The sequence below is a fragment of the Rhinolophus ferrumequinum genome, chromosome 5 (assembly GCF_004115265.2).
Source record: "Rhinolophus ferrumequinum isolate MPI-CBG mRhiFer1 chromosome 5, mRhiFer1_v1.p, whole genome shotgun sequence".
Lineage (NCBI taxonomy): Eukaryota > Metazoa > Chordata > Mammalia > Chiroptera > Rhinolophidae > Rhinolophus > Rhinolophus ferrumequinum.
This window is the reverse complement of record NC_046288.1, coordinates 73,448,546-73,470,483: the sequence shown is the minus strand read 5'-3', so window position 1 is coordinate 73,470,483 and position 21,938 is coordinate 73,448,546. Positions and strand designations below refer to the sequence as shown.

General features: G+C 37.4%; 1 protein-coding gene across 2 annotated transcripts in view; it reads right to left on the bottom strand.

The window, feature by feature from the left end:
* Positions 1-21,938, bottom strand: part of ADGRA3 (adhesion G protein-coupled receptor A3) — a 114,374-nt gene that overhangs the window by 51,995 nt on the left and 40,441 nt on the right. Inside the window, exons 3-7 of one of the 2 annotated variants that reach the window (XM_033106605.1) lie at positions 20,374-20,445; positions 15,178-15,249; positions 8,877-8,948; positions 6,365-6,525; positions 3,982-4,195 (exon numbers count right to left, since the gene is read on the bottom strand). In XM_033106605.1, coding sequence (XP_032962496.1) covers positions 3,982-4,195; positions 6,365-6,525; positions 8,877-8,948; positions 15,178-15,249; positions 20,374-20,445 — 591 coding nt within the window. The remainder of the gene's footprint in view (positions 1-3,981; positions 4,196-6,364; positions 6,526-8,876; positions 8,949-15,177; positions 15,250-20,373; positions 20,446-21,938) is intronic. The other variant, XM_033106606.1, reaches the window with a different exon arrangement.

The following is a 21,938-nucleotide window of genomic DNA, read 5'->3' as shown; positions in this document are numbered from 1 at the left end:
GTGTGTAATTAAGAAAATATTTGAGGTAAAAGGGTTATACAAGAAACAACTGGTTAAGTCTTTTAAAAAGACAGTAAATTACCAATTAATGGTTTAACAAAAGGAGTTTCCATGTAAAGGTACACTTGAGTTTACAAAACAGCTGTATTTCTAAATAGCTGTCAGTAAATTTAACTTGCAAGATGAAGTCATAATTCTCTAATATAAAACCTATTAACTAAAGAGCGAATGTCAGAACCTTCAATTAACCTTTATTCCCCCTCCCACAGGACCCATTATGTTTTGCCTTTGAGTAGATAGAAATGATAAATCATTAGACATAAAGTATCATTTTACGCAACTTATAAAATTATGTGTAGAAGTTAATACACAGTTTTCTAGTCCCCTAAATCATTAATGGCTACACAACAACAAATGTTCTAATAAAGACTTTGAGGCACCGTTATTCTGAATCAAAGAAAATGTTTATCATCTTTACTAAGTTGGTAAATAAACCAATACACTGTAATAAATATTTTCCAAGATAAAGTGACACAAAACAGTTTGACATTAAATTTAAATAACCAGAAAGTTTGTCAAATCTTCTACTTTATGACTCTATTGAACTAGGAGTAAGTGTATAAAAAAACTGGCAATAAAAATCATTCTCTACCACAGAGTTCCCAAACTTTCTTGGTTCACAGCACCTTCACTGACTAGGTAATTTTTTCATGATACCCCTAGCCCCAAAGAAATACCTATGGTGGTACCAATTACTAAATTAAATCTCCAAACTGTGTAAGCACATCCTAATAATTTAGTGGCCATTTGAAAATGTAACGCATCATTAACATCAATTTGAAATAAATTCTATATCCTTCCTAAATAACCACAGCTATTTCCTAATGGGTTGTGTGTACCTGTTGAGCACTCCAAAAGTAATCAAGCATCAGTGATACTCTTATTTCTTGTTCCACAATGATTTTCACACAGTACTTAACTTTGTACCCCGGTAATCACCCCAAATCCTGTATCTCAAAGTGTAGCACCAACAAAAGGAATGCAGCACGATCGAATGCTGACCCCATCACTGTCTGGAGCTAGAAGCTGTGTGGTGTCTGACAAATGTCCAGTATCACTATGCTTCCTCAAAAGCTTAAAATCTACCACAGCACCTCTGCCAACTCACTGTGGTGCCTCAGAGCATATTAGCAAACCATTGGTTTAGTGACCTACGGTGTTTCCCTAAAAATAAGACCTAATCAGAAAATAAGCCCTAGCATGATTTTTCAGGATGACATCCCCTGAACATAAGCCCTAATGTATCTTTTGGAGCAAAAAGTAATATAAGACCCGGTCTTATTTTCGGGGAAAGACAGTAAGTATATTTTACAAATTTGTTTTTTTAGATAACTTTTATCAATACTCAATGTCTAAAACGAACTTTCAGAGTAAAATTTTCAGGAACCGTCAAAGCAGCATATTTGGAGACTGAAGGAGAAAGAAGCAGCTTCACTTTCATCTTTGAGGAAAATTAGAAACTCTAATTCTTACAATGAAGGATTAGTAGCATGAGGAGACCGATGAAGACTCAACAGGTATCTCAGGTACCTATTCAATAACTGTATTTCCTTATTCTACAATTTCTTTATTATTCCGAGGCTCACTCTGGGTAAAGGATTTCTCAGTCTTCTTAGGAAAGATTTTCATTTTAGTCAAGTGTCCCCAGCAACAAAAATGTCAGGCCAGGTTCCTGCCCTTAGAGTTCAAATTTTTTGTACTGCGACACAGAATTTAGATTGAAGTATGACTTGCAGAAATAAATTTATAAAGTCAACTTCAGTTACTTTAGTCATAAAATTTAAGGGTTCCTAATTAATCAAAATTCTTATTCAGAAAAGGGGCTATGTACTTTAAAGCTTTATTGTTGTATATGTCAGCTATTGTCTATTCATACAATAACTGCTTAAAATTCACAACTTGATGAGTTTTAACACATATACACACTTATGAAATTATCACCACAGTGATAATTAAATAACTTATATTATTATTAAAATAATGTAACAATTGCAGTCTTCTCACGGGACCTAATATACTGTCTGACAATCTTAGAGGATCTAATAAAGGAAGAAGGCTTCTAGTGATAGCAGAGTAGCTCCTATCACACCACCATCACTGCAGTTAACAATTATACGCTCTGGACAAACTACAAAATGACAGCCATATGAACACACGGAGAGTGATCCAAAGCATGCGGAAACCAGACACAAAACAGAGAGGAACCGACACTAAGAATAAGGAATTGGCACTGGGGAGTAATCAGAAAATTGTTTGTAACGACTTTTGCCCCAGGACAGGTCCTACTCAAAGAGAAATTCACAATCTCGGGGCTTGAAAACTCAGAGGACAGAGGTAGAAAGGAGGCTGGCTGTAAGCCCAAACTTCTGCACATACAGAATCTACCGAGATCTCTAACTGACCCTGGACTTACGCACAGATAGGGCAGACACCAAGCAGATTCCAGCTGCTACCTACCACAGAAAAGGCAGAGCTAGGAACTTGAATTTAGCCAAACTAAGTGCGCGAGGAAACAAAAGTCAGCTCTCTTCAGGTGAACAAAACAAAATCCAGAGTCAGGGGTCAAACTTTTTCTTCAAAGGCCAGATAGTAAATATCTCAGGCTTTGCTGGCCAAGAAGCCACACCAGGAATACTATGTAGGTACCTATATAACCATTTGAAATGTAACAATTTAAAATTGGAAAAAATGTTCTTAGATCACAGGCCAGCAGGCCAGGCTTGACCCATAGCCTGCACTTTGCCAGCCTGTCCTCTATAGTGAATCATTCACAATGTCCAGAATAGAATCGGATATTATTAGAAATACAAATAATACAAATAATTTTCTTTAAATAGAAAAATACTAGCTATATTCAAATGAAAAGTAGTCAGTGGTAATGATCCCAAGATGATTCAGATGTTAGACTCAGTGGACAAGGATTTAAATGCATCTACTATAAATATTTTAGAAGACATAAATGAAAACATGCTTCAGAAGAAAAAAAGATAGGATATCTCAATAGAGAAACAGAAATTATAAAATAGAATATTCTACCCCATAATTCCCAGAAACAATTATTAATTATGAGACTCTTTAGTTTCTTAATAATTTTTTCATGTCAATGCTGTGAAGTCTGCTGTGATACTTTAATTCTGAAATATGAAAATAGTATTGATACTAGCCTACAGTGCCCCAGCAGTGTCTGGAAACTACATATCTACTCTTAAAAATTCAAGCCAAGTTCTGTCTTTAAGAAACTGGTAGGAAGGAAAGAAAGAGACACAGAAAGACACACACAGACACACAGATACACACACACACACACACAAAGAGAGACAGAGACACAGAGAAAGAGAGGAGAAAATCCAATGCTTACAAATTAAGATTTTACCAGAATAAAATATACATTGAGTGATAATATCATATATATATATGTTTTACTCTATTTTTTGCACTTTAAAAAATTGATTTGCATTAACTATTTTAGTGCTGACACCAGGGTTAACAGGACAGGTGTCATATTCTTTTATACTAGTGGGGTAGAGAAAGTAAGTATCTTAAAATGTAGCATTAATCATAAAACAGTGAAAATTAGGTAATTCCTAAAAGTAAAAACCTGAGCTTAGCAGCAAGAAATATTTAGAAATTAAGTTTGGCACTAAAAGTTTACATTTTTCTCCCTAAAACTTTAAACAAAAGGTCTCCAACTTTTTAACAGTCTTTCCCATAGGATATGCTTTCTCCCCCCCAAAAAACTGGATGGAAAAAAATAGCTTTTTAATTTTAACAAGATGAATAACAATCAGGAAAAGGAAAGCCAAATGTTTGCACTTTTAAGTGCAAAAAGATAAAATATTTATTCGAATTCCAACTAAACATTACAATTCGCAAAAGATAAATAAAATCCACAGAGACCATTCCTCACTTTAAAAAGTTTACCTTGCAATCAACGAGCAGTTGTGAATCATGTTCTTTTCAACAAAGATACCTTGGGATTCATCAGTTTCAACTATTCGCCCATCTTGATACCATAACACTTGCATGTCCTGATCAATATATGAAGCCATGCACTGGAAGGGAAGGCTGTCTCCTTCAAACACAACTTGACGATGAGATGGAGTCATGTAGAAAGATGGTAATTCAAGGGGAGGATCTAGAGACAGTAAAACAGAGACACACAGAATTCACACTCCAGAATTAAAAGTTATAGAAATTCTAATTAAAACTCTGAAAATGGAAAAAAAATATTCCTCAGTAACCAGCATTTAAATGCTAGCACCAACAAGGCTGATACTGAGATAAGTGGGCCCCAGATGAAAACAAAATTAGCAAAATTAAAATGAAACCATTTCATAATCAGTTCTGACATTTAGAGTTGCTCCTTTCTGGTGGTATCACAAGACTAACACATGATCACAGAAGCAATACTAAAAGAACAAATCATAAAATGATACTTAATTTTGGAAAATGGAACTGGTGATAGGTACATGTTGATATATATACACAATTTAGAAATACATTTTGGAGACTGTATTACCTTTAATTAAACCACTGGTTTCTCTAGTTTTTCACTGGTTTTTCTAGTTATAAAGTAATGCATACTCATAGCACAAAATTGAGAACATTTCAGGAAAAGGAAAAAAAATCTTTTAAGATCCCATATGTTACAATCTCTTATAAAAGGTGATGTATTTCCTTCCAGTCACAAAAAATAAAAGAGAAATTTTAACTATTCCGGGGGTGCCAAAAAAATGTATACAAGCGGGCACTTTGGTCAACGTTGCTCAAGCAGTAGTTCGCCGTAATCAGAAGTGTCTGGACATCAATGGTAACCACTCTGAGCATCTCTTCTAATTGCAGAAGTCAAACGTGACTTGTATTTATCTGTTGTTTTCGGTATATATTATTACAATTTTAATAGGTTTTCCTTTCTTAAAATGTGTATACATTTTTTGGCACCCTCTATATATGCAAAAATGTACACACAAATCATGGGCACATTAAAGGCTTGAAATATTTAGTCCATTGTCCAACACAGTAATTCTACTTTCAGTAGTAGAGTATCGTAAAGAATGCCAGCACATATGCAAAGATGTATAGAGGGAAATTAATCCTTGCATTGTTTATGGAGTGAGAAATTATTAACCTAAATAAATACACAGTAATAAGGAAGTTGTGAAGTTATGACTGTAGCTATACAATAGATTGGTACACATCTATTTTATATGATGGGACATGAAGTTTACATTACTTCAAGTTAGAAGGGCATGAAATAGCATGAGAATATGATACTTTAGTCAAGACACAGGAAAAAAGGTGCAGAAGATAATACACCAAGGTATCTTTAACATTAGCTACCTTTGAGTGATAAGAATGTAGCATGAGCTTTGTTTTTTTTGCTTCTTTTAGTTTTTTTTTCAGCTTTAACTAAAGTGTAATTAACAAATTAAGTTGCAAAATATTCAGTGTGTCTCATGATGATTTGATGAACATATACATTATTTCTTTTCATGAATCTTAATTTTTATCCAATGGGCATATTTCACTAGTGTAACAATAAAAATGACAATAAAGAGGAAAGGAAAAAAAAACGATGGGATTGTTTGTTTCCAAACAGGAATACTAAACTGGAATCTCCTGTCATTTTAAGGACTTTGGTTTATGTGGGTTTCTTTTTTCCTTTCTTCATTTAATACATGATACATGTGTTATTTTCCTTGAGTCTTCAGATGTTTTTTAAAAATCATGATTTTTCAATAGCTGTATACTATGAATGGATGTGTCACAGGTAATTAAACCAATCTCCTAGTTTTGAGAATTTTGGATATGCTTATATATAAAGTCTGAAGATTTACGTACATAGATGATCATCTCCTGGAAATAAACCCCTACGTGTAAAATTACTGGATCAAATTGTATCAATATTCTAAGAACACTGACAAATATTGCCAAACTATGCTACAAAAAGGCTGTATCAACTCACACTCCCACCAACGAACAGGATTGCAGCCTGTGATTTTATTACTAGCAACAAATTCCTGATTTGCCAGCTGCTATAAAATCTGAAAATCTGTGCTATTCTTTGCAATTGGTTTCCATTAAGCTATTCAGAACCTAAGAATCTTAAATACCAATCGTTAACAATGTTTCTTCATCCAGCTGACTTAACTGTGGGCGGAAACCAAATAATATCAAATCCATGAAGATTAACGGTTGCAATTGGTACCATCAAAGTGTACACAGAATTTTACAATTTGTCAAGAAAAACGTGGCGGCGGGTAAAATTCGGTCAGTGCTCTCTCAGTTGTTCTTTCTCTCTTACCGCATGTCAACAACTCCTGCTTCACCCCTGTGACCGGCTGGGCCTGCAGAGATTTCGGGTAAACACACCGCGTGTCCCGTACAGTGATATTCCTCTCCTTTACCCAGCGATGCATCCATAATATGTTACAATCACACAAAAGATACTCAGTCTGAAACTCTCTGTCGCATACAAAATAGAAATGAGACATTATGGTGAAAAAAATGAAATGGTACTTTTGCTTTATATGGGCTCATGTTCTGGATGGTGAAGATGCTGGTTCTCACGTCTACCATGCTCTACCACAGACCGACGGTTACGGCTCCTCGGAGTAATCCTGGGACTGATGCTGCTTTCCACTGAAGTTGGCATGTGAATAAAATCTATTCTTTCCCCCTCATCTACTCAACAACCTCCTTAATCCCAGGGTTCTGGAATCCCAAAGCCCCACCCTTTTTGTCTGTCAAACTTGTACCCATTCCTTTTAAAGCATAGGGCACCAGTACCAGATCCTGACACCATCCCCAGTTTTTCCAGCCATTGTGGCCATGTTCCTGGCCTAAATGCCTACAAACCCTCTGGTTAATTTTGGCAACATAAGGCAATATAGGAGTGTCTCACAAGGTTATATTCTGTCTGCCTAACTAGAGTGTAAGTTCCTCAAGAGTGGGGACATTTCAGATACTTTCTGCTACATGCCAAGTGATACTACAATTTTTACAAACTGAAGGGGACACAGACTCAACCAATCCGAAATACAAATGTAAGAATACTTCATACTTGATACAAAAACAAATAGAGAATCATCTTCACATGTGGCAAGAAGTTTTATAATTTGGCACTTGGCTATAAGAAACAATGAGAGGACATACACAGCTGGAGTATAAGCACAATCATTTTGTGAATACTTGCTTTACGAAGCACTATTTGTGTGTCACAGGTTCCCCTAAGTCCAGCTGGTAAAAATAACTGTGGATACTGTTCCCCGCCAATTGGGACGACATTATGTAACAGGGGGAACGAAACGTAAATACACCTAAAATGGAATGCAAAGTGCTCAATACAAATTCATCAACAAGGTGCAAAGAGGAAATATAACCATGTTTGCTTCTAACAGACTGACTGCTTCTAACAGACTGCGTTGGCACAACTTCACCTCATTAGTTTTGGCCAAAAAAAAGGGGGGGTGGGGTGGAGTGGGGTGAGGAGCTGGAATGAGACATAGCAAAGAGAAAGTAACCTAAAAGAACAATAACCGAAGGATGAACAGGCTGACTTCTAATTCCTAAGCACCACCTTCTGGTCAGTTTCTAGAGCTACCAGGCAAAAACACTGGCAATTTTCCCCAATATTTCGATAAAAATATTTTGCATATTCCTGCCATCAAGGGTGTCTCACAAGACAGGTCATTCTTTGCAGTGTTTTTTAGTTCCTGAACTTCATGGCAATGGCTGGCTTAAGCCTACTAAATACGCCAAAAAGAGATGATTTCACTAAAAAGCAGCCTTCTGGATAAGAATGACAGTGGCTGCAACAGGAAAGACCAGATAGAATTCAACCCAGGGACTCTAGAAGTACATTGCTATGTCCACCATAGTAGTCAGGAACTAGATGAACGCCTAACCTAATAGCTAGTAGCTGCTCCCAATGAAAACCGCTAAATGAGATATAAAGGATAGGATGACAGGTTTAGAAAATGAGAGGAGAGGAAAAGTGGAAGGGAGAAAAGGACAAGGAAAGTAAGAGAGGAAGGAGGAGGAGGAAGGGCAGGAAAGGAGTTAGCACATAGAGAACAGAGGACTCTGGTAGGGAAGACAATTTTCACTGGAAAAAGACTCAATATATGAGTTATACACAATAAAACTTTGAAAACCATTACATTCAACTAATTCTATTAGAAATGAGTATAACATAGTTTGAAATACATTAAGGTTTATCTGGAAATACAGTTATTTTCAAAAGTAACTCCTACACATTCTCGCAGTAAACAAAACTGAGTTTTGGTGGGGAAAATTAGCCAATTCTGAAGCTACAGAGAACTGTATAAATATGATCTTACATTGACTTCCTAAGACAGGCATCCTACATAAACATTCCTAGAAATGTAGTAAGTGGTGAATTCAGTGTGGGGAAGGGGTTACAGGATATAATTAAATGCCTAAAGTACAAAAATTCTTCAAGTACATAATCTCCAAAGGGAGGGATATTTTACACTTTATGAATTTAATTAGTCAAAGAACAAAATATTTTGTAATTTGTTTTCACAAAGTCAAAGAGAATGAATTACCAATTTATTTACTTGAAATGTAGATTAGACAGTCCTCTAAGAGAACATGGTTGTTCCCATCTGAAGCATAGTCTATTAAGCTTTATGGTATGCTTTTCAATGTGAATGCAAGCTCTCAAGAGATTCTAATTTCTGCAAAATCACAAGATTTTCCCCACAAAGTCTCTTAAACCACATAATAACTGTTTTTAATTTTCAAAAACTAAGATGTATTTACTGAAACAGGAGAAAAAATTTCTTACTTACAAAGACCGTAAGGAGGCAAGATAATCAAAAGTTCCTTGAGACAATGAAGAAAACAAATTCCCTGAAAGATTTCTGGGGGAACAAAATGGAAATAATTTCACTTTTGAAAATATTAACAATTATATATCATTCACATTCCCTAAAGTATCCTATAATCATAAACTATTTTAAGGAATTTATAAAAGTTGTTTCAAATATTATAAAGAGGAAACAAGTAGTTAAATTATTTCTTCAAGCCTGAAGGAGAAAATTATTCTGAACCTTATATAAAGCAGTAAACAAAATTATTTTAGAATTATTCCTGCTAGATGAGGATTTTTCTGAAAGTTATCTTACTAAACTTTATGTGTGCTCTCACTGCAACTAGTAGTACTCTTCACGGGTTTCATTCAGTATCATTTAAGAAAACAAAAATTAAAAAAAAAAAAAAAAAAAGGAAAAGGATGATCCCAATGACCACCAACAGCAGCCCATAGTAACTGAGTGAAAAACATCAGCAGAGTGGAATGAGTCCAGGATTTCAAATGAAACATCAAATAATGCAGTGTGGGCCTTTTCTGCTGTTTTCCCCTTGTATCAGATGGTTTTAAGAAATACCTGCCTAAACCCTTGCAGAGTTTTGTATGATTAAAATCCAGAACACCCTATGCTACAATGTGAGTAGTTTGTTACACCCATAATGATTTGAGAGAAGTATTTCTTCCCTGCTTTGACTACGAGCTCCGGCAGAGGAGGGACATGTGTGTCTTACTTACTGAGGTACCTCTGGCAACTAGCGACATGCCGAGATATACAGTAGGTGCTCAGTGCTGGGGGGGGACTGTTCAGGATGTGGAACCCCCCTGCAGGAGGCTTCTAACACTCAAATGGGACTGAGATCTCTGGGAGAACAGCAGCATGGACCCACCCACCACAAGATCACGTATGCATAGACACAATTTAGACCTAGGGTTCTGGAGGAAATCTTGAGACCTGCTAGGGAGCCTCTGGTGTCTGGGTTCAAGTGTGAGAGAAAGTTGACAGTTGGGTAGATGGATTCCCCTGTGGGGACAGGGAAGAGAAGTGACTGGGGAGAAATCAGCTATTCCCATGACACTTGCAGCAACGAATTCCTGGATGGTAAGACTTAATATTACACAAATGCCAATCCGTCACAAATTAATGTATAATGAACTTGAAGAAGAACAATACTGGTGGACTGGTTTTTATATAGGTTTTTACATATTCTTTTCATATAAAAAGGCAGAATAAAATAATTCTGGTCCTCAAAGAATTGCCTAGGATCTTAAAAAGCAAACAAATAAAAAGGAATATTTGCAAATTAAAAGAACAATAAAACAGATGCCTTTTTCCTTTTTCGGCCTACCAGAGGAGATACACAATGTGGATTTGGAAAAGGATACCGCTAGTGGGAGTGTATATCACCGTAACATTTCAAGAAAGTAACTTAGATGGCAATTAAAGTGAACAACTATGTTTTTATGAAGCTATCCTAATGTGAAATGATATGATCATTGGGACTCACTTAAAATAATGTAGGCAGGAAGACAAGAGATGGGAGGTATAAGCAAACAAGATTGGCTAAGAGTTGCTAAGTGTTGAAACTGGGTGATGGGTATATGGGAATTCCTGTTATCAGTTATCTCTGATTTTTTTTCAGATGTTTAAGAGTCTATAACAGTAATTTAGAAATAAAAAAATAAATCTATCCTACAGATACAGAATTTAAGGATAAACAAAACAATTGCATCTTCCAGGGAGCGTCAGATTCTAGTTATTAGGTATTGTTAGGTATTTTCTCTTAGAAATCACAGAAAAAGGAATCACATTGGAGAGAGACATACCATCCTCCCAGGAAATCCCAACACAAACCAATTTTTCCTCCAGGGTTGGAACAGACTGCTGTTTCTTTGGCAGAGCACCAAATGAAGTAACTGGCTTCGGCTCAGGGGCCATAAAAACTTACACATAATTTAAAACCCTAGAATCACACTCCAGATCCGAGATGCTTGCACAAAAAAAAGCAAAAGGGAACTGAGAGTGCCAAGGGGCACAGCAGAGCCACTGCTCCCCTGTCCTAGGAATGTCACTGAATGGAGTGGCAGGTTAATGATCTAGCCACGCCCACTCCACTGCCCCCCTTATCAATGCTGTGGCTTACTCTCCGGCTTAATTTTTCTCTATTTACTTACTTTTTGCTAAACACTTACATTTGAATTCCTCTAAGTTAAGTATGTCTATGGTGCATCATCTGTGTATACACAGGGGTGTTTACAAGGGTAGGTTTGTTAAAGGAGGGACAAATTCAATCTAACAGAATCGCCTGTAACAGAGGAATAACTGACTAAATTATAATGCTGTATACCTGAAATGTTCCGCAGCTATTAATACAAGCATGAATTAAATCAACATGTACACTCTTGAAAAGATATTAATGATATGCTGGTAATTTTTTAAAAGTACATAAATTGCCAAGTATAGTCAATTTTTAGAGCCCCATATGTATACCTATATATTTGTAGGAGTTATAGAAAATTTGAAAATACTGGGGGTGCCAAAAAATGTACACATTTTAAGAGATGTTATATCAATTTACTACTTTTCAAAGTTGAATTGAATTACGGTAGCAATGTGTGTAGTAGGACATTCGCTCAAAAGATGGCCTTAATCAAATGACTGCTAGCGTCATTTACTGTATTACAATTTTAGTACAGTTTTTTTCATTTTTTAAAACGTGTACACATTTTTCTGGCACCGTCTGTATATACACCAAATCCTTAGTATAGGCGATCTCAGGGTGATGTGCCCCAAGTGATGGAAGGGAGATTTAACTTTCCCTTCCTATCTTCATATTGTTATATTATTAAATGACATCAGTAAATTTTTAATTGTATAAAAGAAGTTCTTACCGTGTTTCCCCGAAAATAAGACCTAACCGGACCATCAGCTCTAATGCATCTTTTGGAGCAAACGTTAATATAAGACCAGGAATATAATAATATAATATAATACAATATAATATAATACCAGGTCTTATATTAACGTTTGCTCCAAAAGACACATCAGAGCTGATGGCCTGACTACGTCTTATTTTCAGGAAAACACGGTATAACTATCATTCACCAATTATTTCTTGCAGATTATTAAAGGTATAATTCTTAGTGGAAAAAAATACAGGCTTTAAACTGATCAAAATGCATTGAAAAGAAAAAAAGGAAAGCTTTCAGTTTGTTGATCTCCTGACAATTTCTCTGTAAATAACCTTTCCTACATGAAGGACAGAGACGTGTCAGAAGACCACTACTTGTTCCCTGGATCTTTGGTCGGCCAGGTATTCCAGTGTTAGAGTGGGATGGGTGGGACCCTGTCAGCTTTGGCTTCACCTTTCTGGGATAGTCCTTCCCTGAACTTCTCCAACAGGCAGAGAGGTCAATACACAGAGTTAATCCATTTACCTCCCTCCCTACACACACCCAAGGCCACTGGAGCCTCTGATACGTCTAAACAAAGTTTCCTTTTAATTTTTAAGCTAAACCTCCAAAGCCAACACCTGTTTCATAATGATGAGAAGTCTGGGCGAGAACACTACAGGCTGTCTGCCAAGGTCTCATCCAGGCCCTGGGGCCTCCATTCCAGCTGCCTGGGCCAAGAGGCCCAGTCACTCTAAGATCCCACATTCCAGGGTAACCCAGGGAGTTCAGCTGCAGAGGTAGCAGAGGAAATAGCCAGAATACTGGTTCACTCTAGACTCCCTTTTGTATATTTACTCTTTTGGGTGGGAGGCAATAATCTTAGAAATGTACTACATGCCCCATTACTCATCAGAATCTGCTTTCTACCTGTTAGACTGAGAAAATAATATATTCTCCAAGTCTAAAATATAAATTGTTACCAGCCTTCATTCACAACCAACATGTGGCCGGAGGGCCCAGAAATCTGTTGACTGCAACTGCCTGTACAAAGCACATACCCGGAATTTCTTGGTCCATAACTCTAGACCTATGTCAACCCAAGCTAGTATAAACAACTCTACTGCAATACATTCCTGAAATGTTGTGTTTTTTTTAGAAGGGGTGGTAGTGGTGGTGGTTTTGTTTATCTTTTTCTCCCCCTGCTGAACAATTAGTTCTTTTAATTTTTTAATTAAGATATAATTAACATGTAACACTGTATTTGCTTTAGATGTACAACATAAAGATTTGATATATGTATATATTGTGAAATGATTACCACAATAAGTTAACATTTATCACTACACATATTTCACAATGTTTTACAAATATTACAAATTTTTTTTTCTTGTGTGAGAACTTTTAAGATCGACTCACTTTGCATCTTTCAAATATACAAAATCGCATTGTTAACTATAGTGACCATGATGTAAATTATATCCCCAGGACTTATTTATCTAATAACTGGAATTTTATACCTTTTGACCACCATCACCCATTTTGCCCACCCCGATTCGTGAGTGTTAAGAAGCTACCTCAAATGCCAAGTTGTTTTGGGACAGGAGTTAAAGGACATAAGTAAGGTATATTTCTGTATGTGCTATACATAGACTGTTGCATTTAAAAGAGTCACATGGGTTACAAAGTCATCTGAACCAACATGCAAGGGAGGAAGTTTGGTAGTGCTACTTTTATGGTTTAGAGATTCACTTGGATAATAGTCCATCCTGTTTCATGACCTTGTAAATTCTCACAACAGGTGTCAGATAATTGGTAAAACAGGAAGAGATGATCCAAGCTCTAGAACTTCCAAAAACTTTAGCTTGTGAGGCAGGAATCAAAAAAAAAAAAAAAAAATCCTAAGAAACTAGTAAGCTGCCTTAGCATAAACACTGTCCCACTCTGCTATTTTGCCTAAAGAACATTTGCTAATGAGTCAAATCCCCTGGCCATCTGGAACTAAAATCAACAGTAAACTCCTGACTCTTTTTCATTACTTAAGTCATAGCTATGTAAAAATAATAACACATTTTTTCTTCACAGATTCCTCACTTTGGCAACTCTTATACAGCCCTCAAAACTAAAACTCTCAAAAAAAGATAATAAATGCACTGAAATAAAATTGTTTGCAATCCAGTTACAAAATAGAAAAATGCAATCAATTTAATTTCAAGTTATGAGTACATGAAATCAATCTTGTATTTAAAAATATAAATTAGGCCATATAGCTGTAGCCCCAAATTAATGGGCACCCTGGAAAATACTACAAGTTTGTTAAGAGTTTGTTAATTGTTCTACTCTAACAATTGATTTGAAATCCTCTTCCTTACATTACAGATGAAACAATCTCACTACTTAAGGCTGATTAACTTTTTCAAAGTTAACTTGAGTGAAATAGAAAAAACATTCTAAGAAGCTAAAGAAACAGGCACAGACAATCCTTATAGTAGAAATTCTATCTCAAATCCTGTACTCCATCCTACATCCTAGTCCCAAACTGCTCTTCCTTAAAATTTGATTATATGCCATTTTCCCACATAAACGTCTGTCAGTGGCTTCCTATTGTTGAATCAGTTCTAAGCCTCTGTCAGTTTTTCACACTCCCATATAAAGCTCGATCATAGATAATCAGCCTGAATTCTCGTTACCGCCAGAGCCTCTCCATTTAAAACATAAAATTAAAATGTATGTGATGGCTTATACAAAGTTCTACATTTATATTATACATAAATATAAATATATAATAATATAGTAAACATAAACCTAACATACACATAAATAAGAGGTATAGTTAATTCAAATTTTAATTACTCTTCATAATAACTCGGAGGTACTATGAATCCTTTACCAATAAAAAACAGAGAAGCCTAGAAAAGTTAAAACCATCCAGAGTCACAAGGTCAGAGGCATGATTCAAATGTTCTTTTTACTAATACCACTGGCCTTCTTGACAAACTGACTTCACTCTTCCACCTCTAAGCATCGTTTGCAAGGCTTCTTTTCCTTTCTAAGGATCCAAATCTCTGCCATCTTCTGGACTATCAGTTTGAGTTTTACCTCTTCAAAAAAACTTTCCCAGACCAACAAAGCTTTCAGCCATAGTTCTCAATATGTACATGTTCTCTGGGGCATATTATACATTGTGTGGGTCCACGTGTGCAGAAACATAATGTTCTGATGGCATTTTAACTACCTCCATGATTTAATTCCAAGCTCTTTATCCCCTAACATTTCACTTGCTACTCTACAGTTGCTACTTTAATATCAAACATATCATAGGTATTCATAAATATGTGGGTACTGGTTCAAATGTTTCCTTATATCTTAATAGGAAAGAAAGATGTACTTACAGTCTAACCAGATTGGTAAGTCCTCGAAATATGTCTGCGTTCAGACATCCTATTCGATTATTTGTTAGATCCCTAAGGAGAAGGGGCAAGAAAGTGTCTTCAATTAGTTCTCTTGGTCAATGAAGTTTCCATACATTCAATATTCAAGAACAGCAACCCAGGTATCATACAAAACCTTTCTTTTCAGCATATCTGACATATTTACCTACCTCAAGTGAGAAACAGACAGCAACAAGGGAGGAAGTAATCCTCACTTTCACTTACTTCTGGCACGCACAGACTAAATGCTGTTTAATTACAGTGCCCTCGTATCTCAAGCATTTACTTCTGTGAAATGACTCAAGATAAAGCAGGACTGGTACAAATGAGACTCAATCTATCTTACTGTCTGTGATACAGTTCCTTAGACGACCTGCAGAGTTACTTATGCTGCGTGAAGTGAGGGAGCAGAGCCCATCTCAGCCCCCATCTAACAGACAATGGGTAAGAGGGCACGTTATCAAAACAAATGCGGCAACTTTTTCTTCCTCAAGAACATTTGGAACTTAGTGCTTTCTAACTTCACTCTTTAAATATTCAGAAGTTTTGAGTGTAATGAAAACACAACTGAGTTAGCTTTTACTTTGCAGAGCTATCATTTAGTCTCCAAATCCAATTACTTTAACAATATCTAGGCAATGGCCCAATTACTTATTTCCAGTCACTCCTAACTTCTTGCAGTTCCCATCAAATGTTACTTTCTAAATATTTTTCCTTCTCAATCCAGGAAACGTTTTCCTGTTTATCTAGTGAAATGTTTACTAAATATTTTGTTCTTTCTTCATTAGCTTTCTTCACACCAAAAACAGTGAACACAACTTTCCTCTTTAATTAGGAGATTACAATTTAATTGGGAGATAACTCATAATTTCTGCAACCTTCAAATAAGATGGTATGGCTTTCCTCATTTTTTATCAGTGAACTTAATAAACTATATTGCAAGAAAACCCTAAAACAATGAATCTTACTTTTTATCAAACTCTTAGATTTATCAAACTCTTAGATTTATCTTAGATTTATCAAAGTTCTTAGATTTGGAATTATTCATCACTTGACTCTCGATAAAAGAATTAGAATTTAGAACAAGCTTTCTAGAGAAAACTTTCAAAATATTTTTATCACATTTTCTTCAATGTCTATATTATTTTTTGTAATGGAGAATTACACACTTTGAGTTTACTCTGAAATACACTCTTTAGAGAAGCAATTTGTACCACCCACTTCTAAACTAAAACTGATGGATTCTAAATTGTACACTTGGCAATGGAAGAAAATGTATTAGTCTGATGAGAAATTATAAGGACCCAGCATTTCAATCAGGTACCTAACTAAGTTTTTCACTTAGATATTCTGTAGTTTAGGTAATCCTGGTATTCCATAATTTCACAGCTCTGCTTTCCCTTTCTTATGGCAATTTTTGATAAAAGAATTTTAAGCAATACAACTATTTATTGGCACTTGCTACTCTCCAGCTCCTCAGACTATTAAAGTTAAGTATTTAATCGTGCAGGACTTTTTTTTTTTTAATTCCAGCTGATTCTCCTTTTAATTCGGGTTTTACTGTTTAAGAAAATGAGGTATCATCTTGTGAATTGTTGCTTAAACAAGCATTTCTGGGCTCTATTCATTATCTTGTCTCAATTCTGAGCTTTAAATGGTGTAATTACCATTGATTCTTTGGGAAACAATTTCATTATAGTGATATCTATTTAAAATGGTATTTAGGTATTGATAATGGGTGTTCATTTGAATTGAGAATCAGCTGGAATTTGTTGCTAAAGCAAAAAGACACTGAGTGGGTCTAGGTTTTACCTACTTCTGGTAGTTTATTCTGTAGAAAGCCACTTAATCTTCCTCATTCAAATATCTATAAAATAGAGGCAAAGGCATGGTACACTTACAAAAACATTTATGTGTGGCTGTCAAGTGAGATGCACAATTGAAATGAGTGATGTAAGGCCCCATAAGAAAAAGTTTCTGTATCTATAAGCAACTATCAAACATTACTACTGCAGTATACCTTTATATTTCATTGAATTACGTATAAAGACTCTCTCAGCTTGCAAGCTGTATACTGTAAGTTCAATTACAAGTCAGCTGTTTGGAATTAAGAATATATTTTCTAGTGGGAAGAACATTAGAAGTAGCAATTACCTTCCTAGGCAGGAACACAAGAGACTACTTAATGTGTAATGTAATGAAAAAATGCGAAGGAAATGCCTGGCACAGTATTAGTAATTAAATGCTACTGAACAAGAAATTTATATATTTATTTTGCATGGCAGTACTTGAGAATTACTGAAGGATAAAGAACTAGATGGAGAACCTAAGATACTCTGCAGTGTCCTTAAAACATCCTAATGAAACGGCTTTTTATTAACAATCCAGTTTCCTTCAACCTCCATCTTGACATGGAGGATACTGTTAGCATTAATCTTCCTAAAACAAAAAGGTTCCTTACAAAAAAGCTGTGAATACAGTGGTGTGGATCACAGAGAGGGAGAATAAGTGATCTTGTCTGGCTGTGTGACATCACAACACTCCCCTTGGGGGGAAAAAAAAATTGGAGGAAAAATATTCTAGACGTTCTCACACTTCAGCCTCAGAATCACCGGGAGAGATGGTTAAACAAAGACGGTTTGACCTCGGCCCCAGAGTTTCTGAGGGCAGGTCGAGCACCTACACTCGGCTTCCTACTTGGGGACTTGTGTTCCCGGGCATAGGTTCAAACTGCTCCATCCAAAGAGGGCGTCAGTCTGCCCCTGGTAAGAAGCACAAAGAAAGTGCCTTGCTGTTTTAAGTCCAGCTCACTTAGCTGCTGCCTCTCCGTGGCCGCACTCCATAACCCCTGCCGGTGCCAGTCTGCCTGAGTCCTAACTGCTTCCAGGAGCCTCAGCAGCTCATCTCTAGCTATTGCTCCATCTCTCTGTAAGTAGATTCAAGCCCACACCCAGGCTCTTGTTTGGTGCATGTGACACCACCAGGTTGCAATCCCTCCAGGGGTTCCCGAGTTATTTTGTGTCTCTGTAGCCTGGCTCCTCACTGTTGGGCACAGAATGGACTCAAGGATTTGTGTGCAACGGAACGGATGCTGACCTCTGTCTTCCCACTTCATGTCATTCAGCCTAGTTGATATTCCTTTTACCGAACTCTAAACCCGGGTCCACTGCAACCCTGATGCCTCCCTAACGCCCATCTCCACCACCCCTCCCCACCGCCGACTCATAGTCCTCATTTAAAACTCTGGTTTCCGTGAAGACCGCTGACCTACCCCAGATGGGCTAGTGTTTCGGACCTGCTTCATTAAACAGCTTTCATTGGGAAACAGTGAGGAACAGCGTGGATGGGAAGAAGAAAACTTATTAGTAGTTGATCTCCTCCAGACACCTGAGCCTCTTTCCCTGAGTACACACAAAGCCCGATACACACGATGGACCACCACGCGCATCCTCAACGAGGACTGTGGTAATGAAACCCCTATTCCAGAGTCTGACTGAAACTGTAAGTAATGTGAAAAGACTAAGAGAGAATCCTTTAACTCCTACTACGCTCAATCACTTTGATTCTTAAGACCGCCCAAGAGGGGGAACTCAGAGGAGAGGTAGAGAGAGTAAGTTTTAGACGAAAGATAATTTTACTTGCCAAAGTAATCTAAAAAAAAAAAACATTGCTGCCAAAACAGCATCGCCAATTCTTATAGCTGGATCTGACTGTAACAATGAACAAGTTTTGAATGACAGAATAAGAGACATAAAATGTCAAAAGTAAAAGTATTAGAATGGAAGGCCAGTGCCAACATCTAAGTAAGTCATGGCAGATTAAACTAAGACCAAGTACAGCTGGTTTTATTACATATATACTATAGAAAACAAGATATAAATAATACCCAGGTACCTGGAACTCTTAAAAAAAATCTTAAATAAATAATAAGAAAGCGTGCTAGAACGGTAGAATGAAGGGGTGTAGAAGGGGAGGGAGAGAGGGAGAGAGAGAGAGGGGAAAGGGTGAGGAAAGGGGTGGAGAGAGGGACAGACAGACAGACAGACAGACATGGGTGAAAAGACGATGTTAGACAATGAAAGCATGGAGCTAGTACCTCTCCCCATCATCTTCTGTCCCTGGTTTTCTACACTTAAGTTGTTTCTCCTTATAGTCATCAGAAATATTCTGAAACACCAATTTGATTATGTCAAGTCCACAATTCAAAAGTTCTGCTAGTGCCCCCGTCTAAAGAATAGCTTTGGAATTTTTTAACATGGCAGTAGGCCCTCAAAGCCTACCAAAGCCTCAGTCCCTCCCTGACCAGCCGTGCCTCCCAGCCTTTCCCCCTTTCTACTTTATGCTCTGGCCAAAGAATTAAACTATTGCTCTAGGACACATGTTCTCGCACACCTATGCCCACTCTTCTATTATTCTTCACTACAAGGAGCAAGGGCAAATCTAAAGGTAGGTTGCTCTTGTGGCAGGCCATTCCCTTTGCAGGTGGTTCCTCCTTTCCCTGGCTGATTATTATTATTATTTTATCTGTTATAGCACATGGGCATGATGTATTTTCATCATCTATTTGTCTCTAAGAATCAGTGAGTTCTTCCGGAGAAGTCAGAGCATGGCAAGCAGCCAGCATGTAATAAATATCTTCAGAAGGAATAAGGGATGGCAGAACCGTTCCCCATAGCTTGAGTGTAGGGTTACTTCTTAACTACGAGCAAGCTTACGTAGCAACTAGGAAACAGCACAAGGGCTGGGGGTTAGGGGCAGGGGAAGTTTTAGCTTCCGAATTAATAAAATCTGGTCTTTAGGTTTTGGAATACTACCTAGATAAAATATACATGAAAATGACAAGACTTTAGATCATTCACAGAATGGGGCCTCAGTTGATATGGCTTTTACAACAGGACGAGTTTGAATGCATTCATAACTTGCAAAGCCAGATACAACCATCTACCATGAAACAAATCAAATTACTGTACCAATTACCAACCTTCTAAGCTTCTTATATTAAATACTCTGTTTTCTATCATCGACCTGGTCAGGTGAACTTCTAAAATTTACTAAAAACCCATTTTCATTTTTTATCGTGTTAAAGCTTAAAGTAGGTGAACAGCTAGTTATAAAAGAAACAGTTCAAATTCACAAGCAAACAATTCAAACACTTACAATCTTTTTAGCGACGACAGTCCCCAAAAGGCACCTGGGTCTATACTACTAATAAGATTATTTCGGAGGTCCCTGTTAAAAATAAAATAAAAAGTTATTTACATACTAACACTCTAACAAGTATTTAGGCACACTGCACTTACCTGCTTTACAGAAAACGATAATACTGGAAGGAAACTGAAGCCAAAAAGGTTAAGTGAGGACCACCCGAGTAGTAAGTGGCAGAGCCAGAGTTCAAATTCAAGAAGGCTGGTTCCAAGGTCATTTGTTTTGATAAATATAAGACGAAAGGTGTATGTCAAAAAAAATATGTGTAGCACAATATTCAAATTCAAAGTTATCACTCAACTACAACCCTATACGTTATTTCTACAATTTCTTCCTTAGTACGTCATACTTTAGTTACCAAAATAAATCAGTGCTCTCCTCCGGGTGCCTGGTTCAGCTGAAGACTCCCAGTTCACCCCATACAAGAGTTCGGTTAGACCTCAGAGAAAGCTGACAGCATCAGGAACACTCAGAAACAGAACTGAGCCCGTTTCACAGACCACATTCCAGCCAGTGGCTGGCCCACAACAGCATTGCCAGACACCCAAGGTGAGTGTCACTTACTCCTAACCTTGCCCACTGTAGTTCTCAGTGGCCTCTGGTCATCGCTCAGGGCACCTAGAGTCAGACTGTGAACAGAAACTCTTTCCAACGTCTCTTCTTCCTTTCTTCTTCCTCTTTACCTAACAATGGCAACTCTGTCTCTTCCGGGTAAGTGTGAGCTCCCGCTCCTCACAATTATACATGGGCTTAAGGATGCACAGAGCTGGTGAAACAACCAGAAATGCAAAGCAAAGCTCATTACAAACCCAGGGTAACATGTACCTCAAGGGTTCCTTTAGTTCCTGACTTAGTTGAGATTTTTAAGGGCCTTCCTGGAAGAAGATCCTGGACCACTGGTGCCACCTGTCATCACAGCACTGAGGTGACAAGTCTCTGGGACCTTTTAAGCCTACTGCTCCATCGTGGGCATTCTAGCCCGTGCCCAGGCAGTCTAAGTGACTTTGAGAAAATGTCTCAGTGTGCCTTCTCAGACCACTCCAACTCAGAAAGCAGCTGACTTCCCTTGTCTACCTGTGCGTGAGACAAGGGCTCCACGTGGCTTACTACAATGGGCGCTGACCCACCTGTCTTCTTCCATCCGATTAGGGAGGCACATTCAATTTACTGCCCCGTCAGGTAATGAAAACTGTTCTGAAGCATGGCCCGCTTCATAACACACTTTTATTTTTCTTTGGTTGTTTCTAACAGCTCATTCCAACTGTCGCTATAGACAAGTTACAACACTGGGCTTGGTTTCTAGGTTTCCTAGAAATCTCACAGAAACATCCTAATGAGATGGCCCTCTGCTCATTGCAGGGGTAGTCAGTCCTTTACTGTGAGCCGATGTCCTTGATGTGTCCTTGTCATTGGCTTCCCACACTACCCACGCTGTTCATACGTGGGGAGAGAGACAGATTAGGAATTCAGAGGAAAGTTTCTGTGGAGGTACAACCCGTGAATCCTGGGAACGGCGT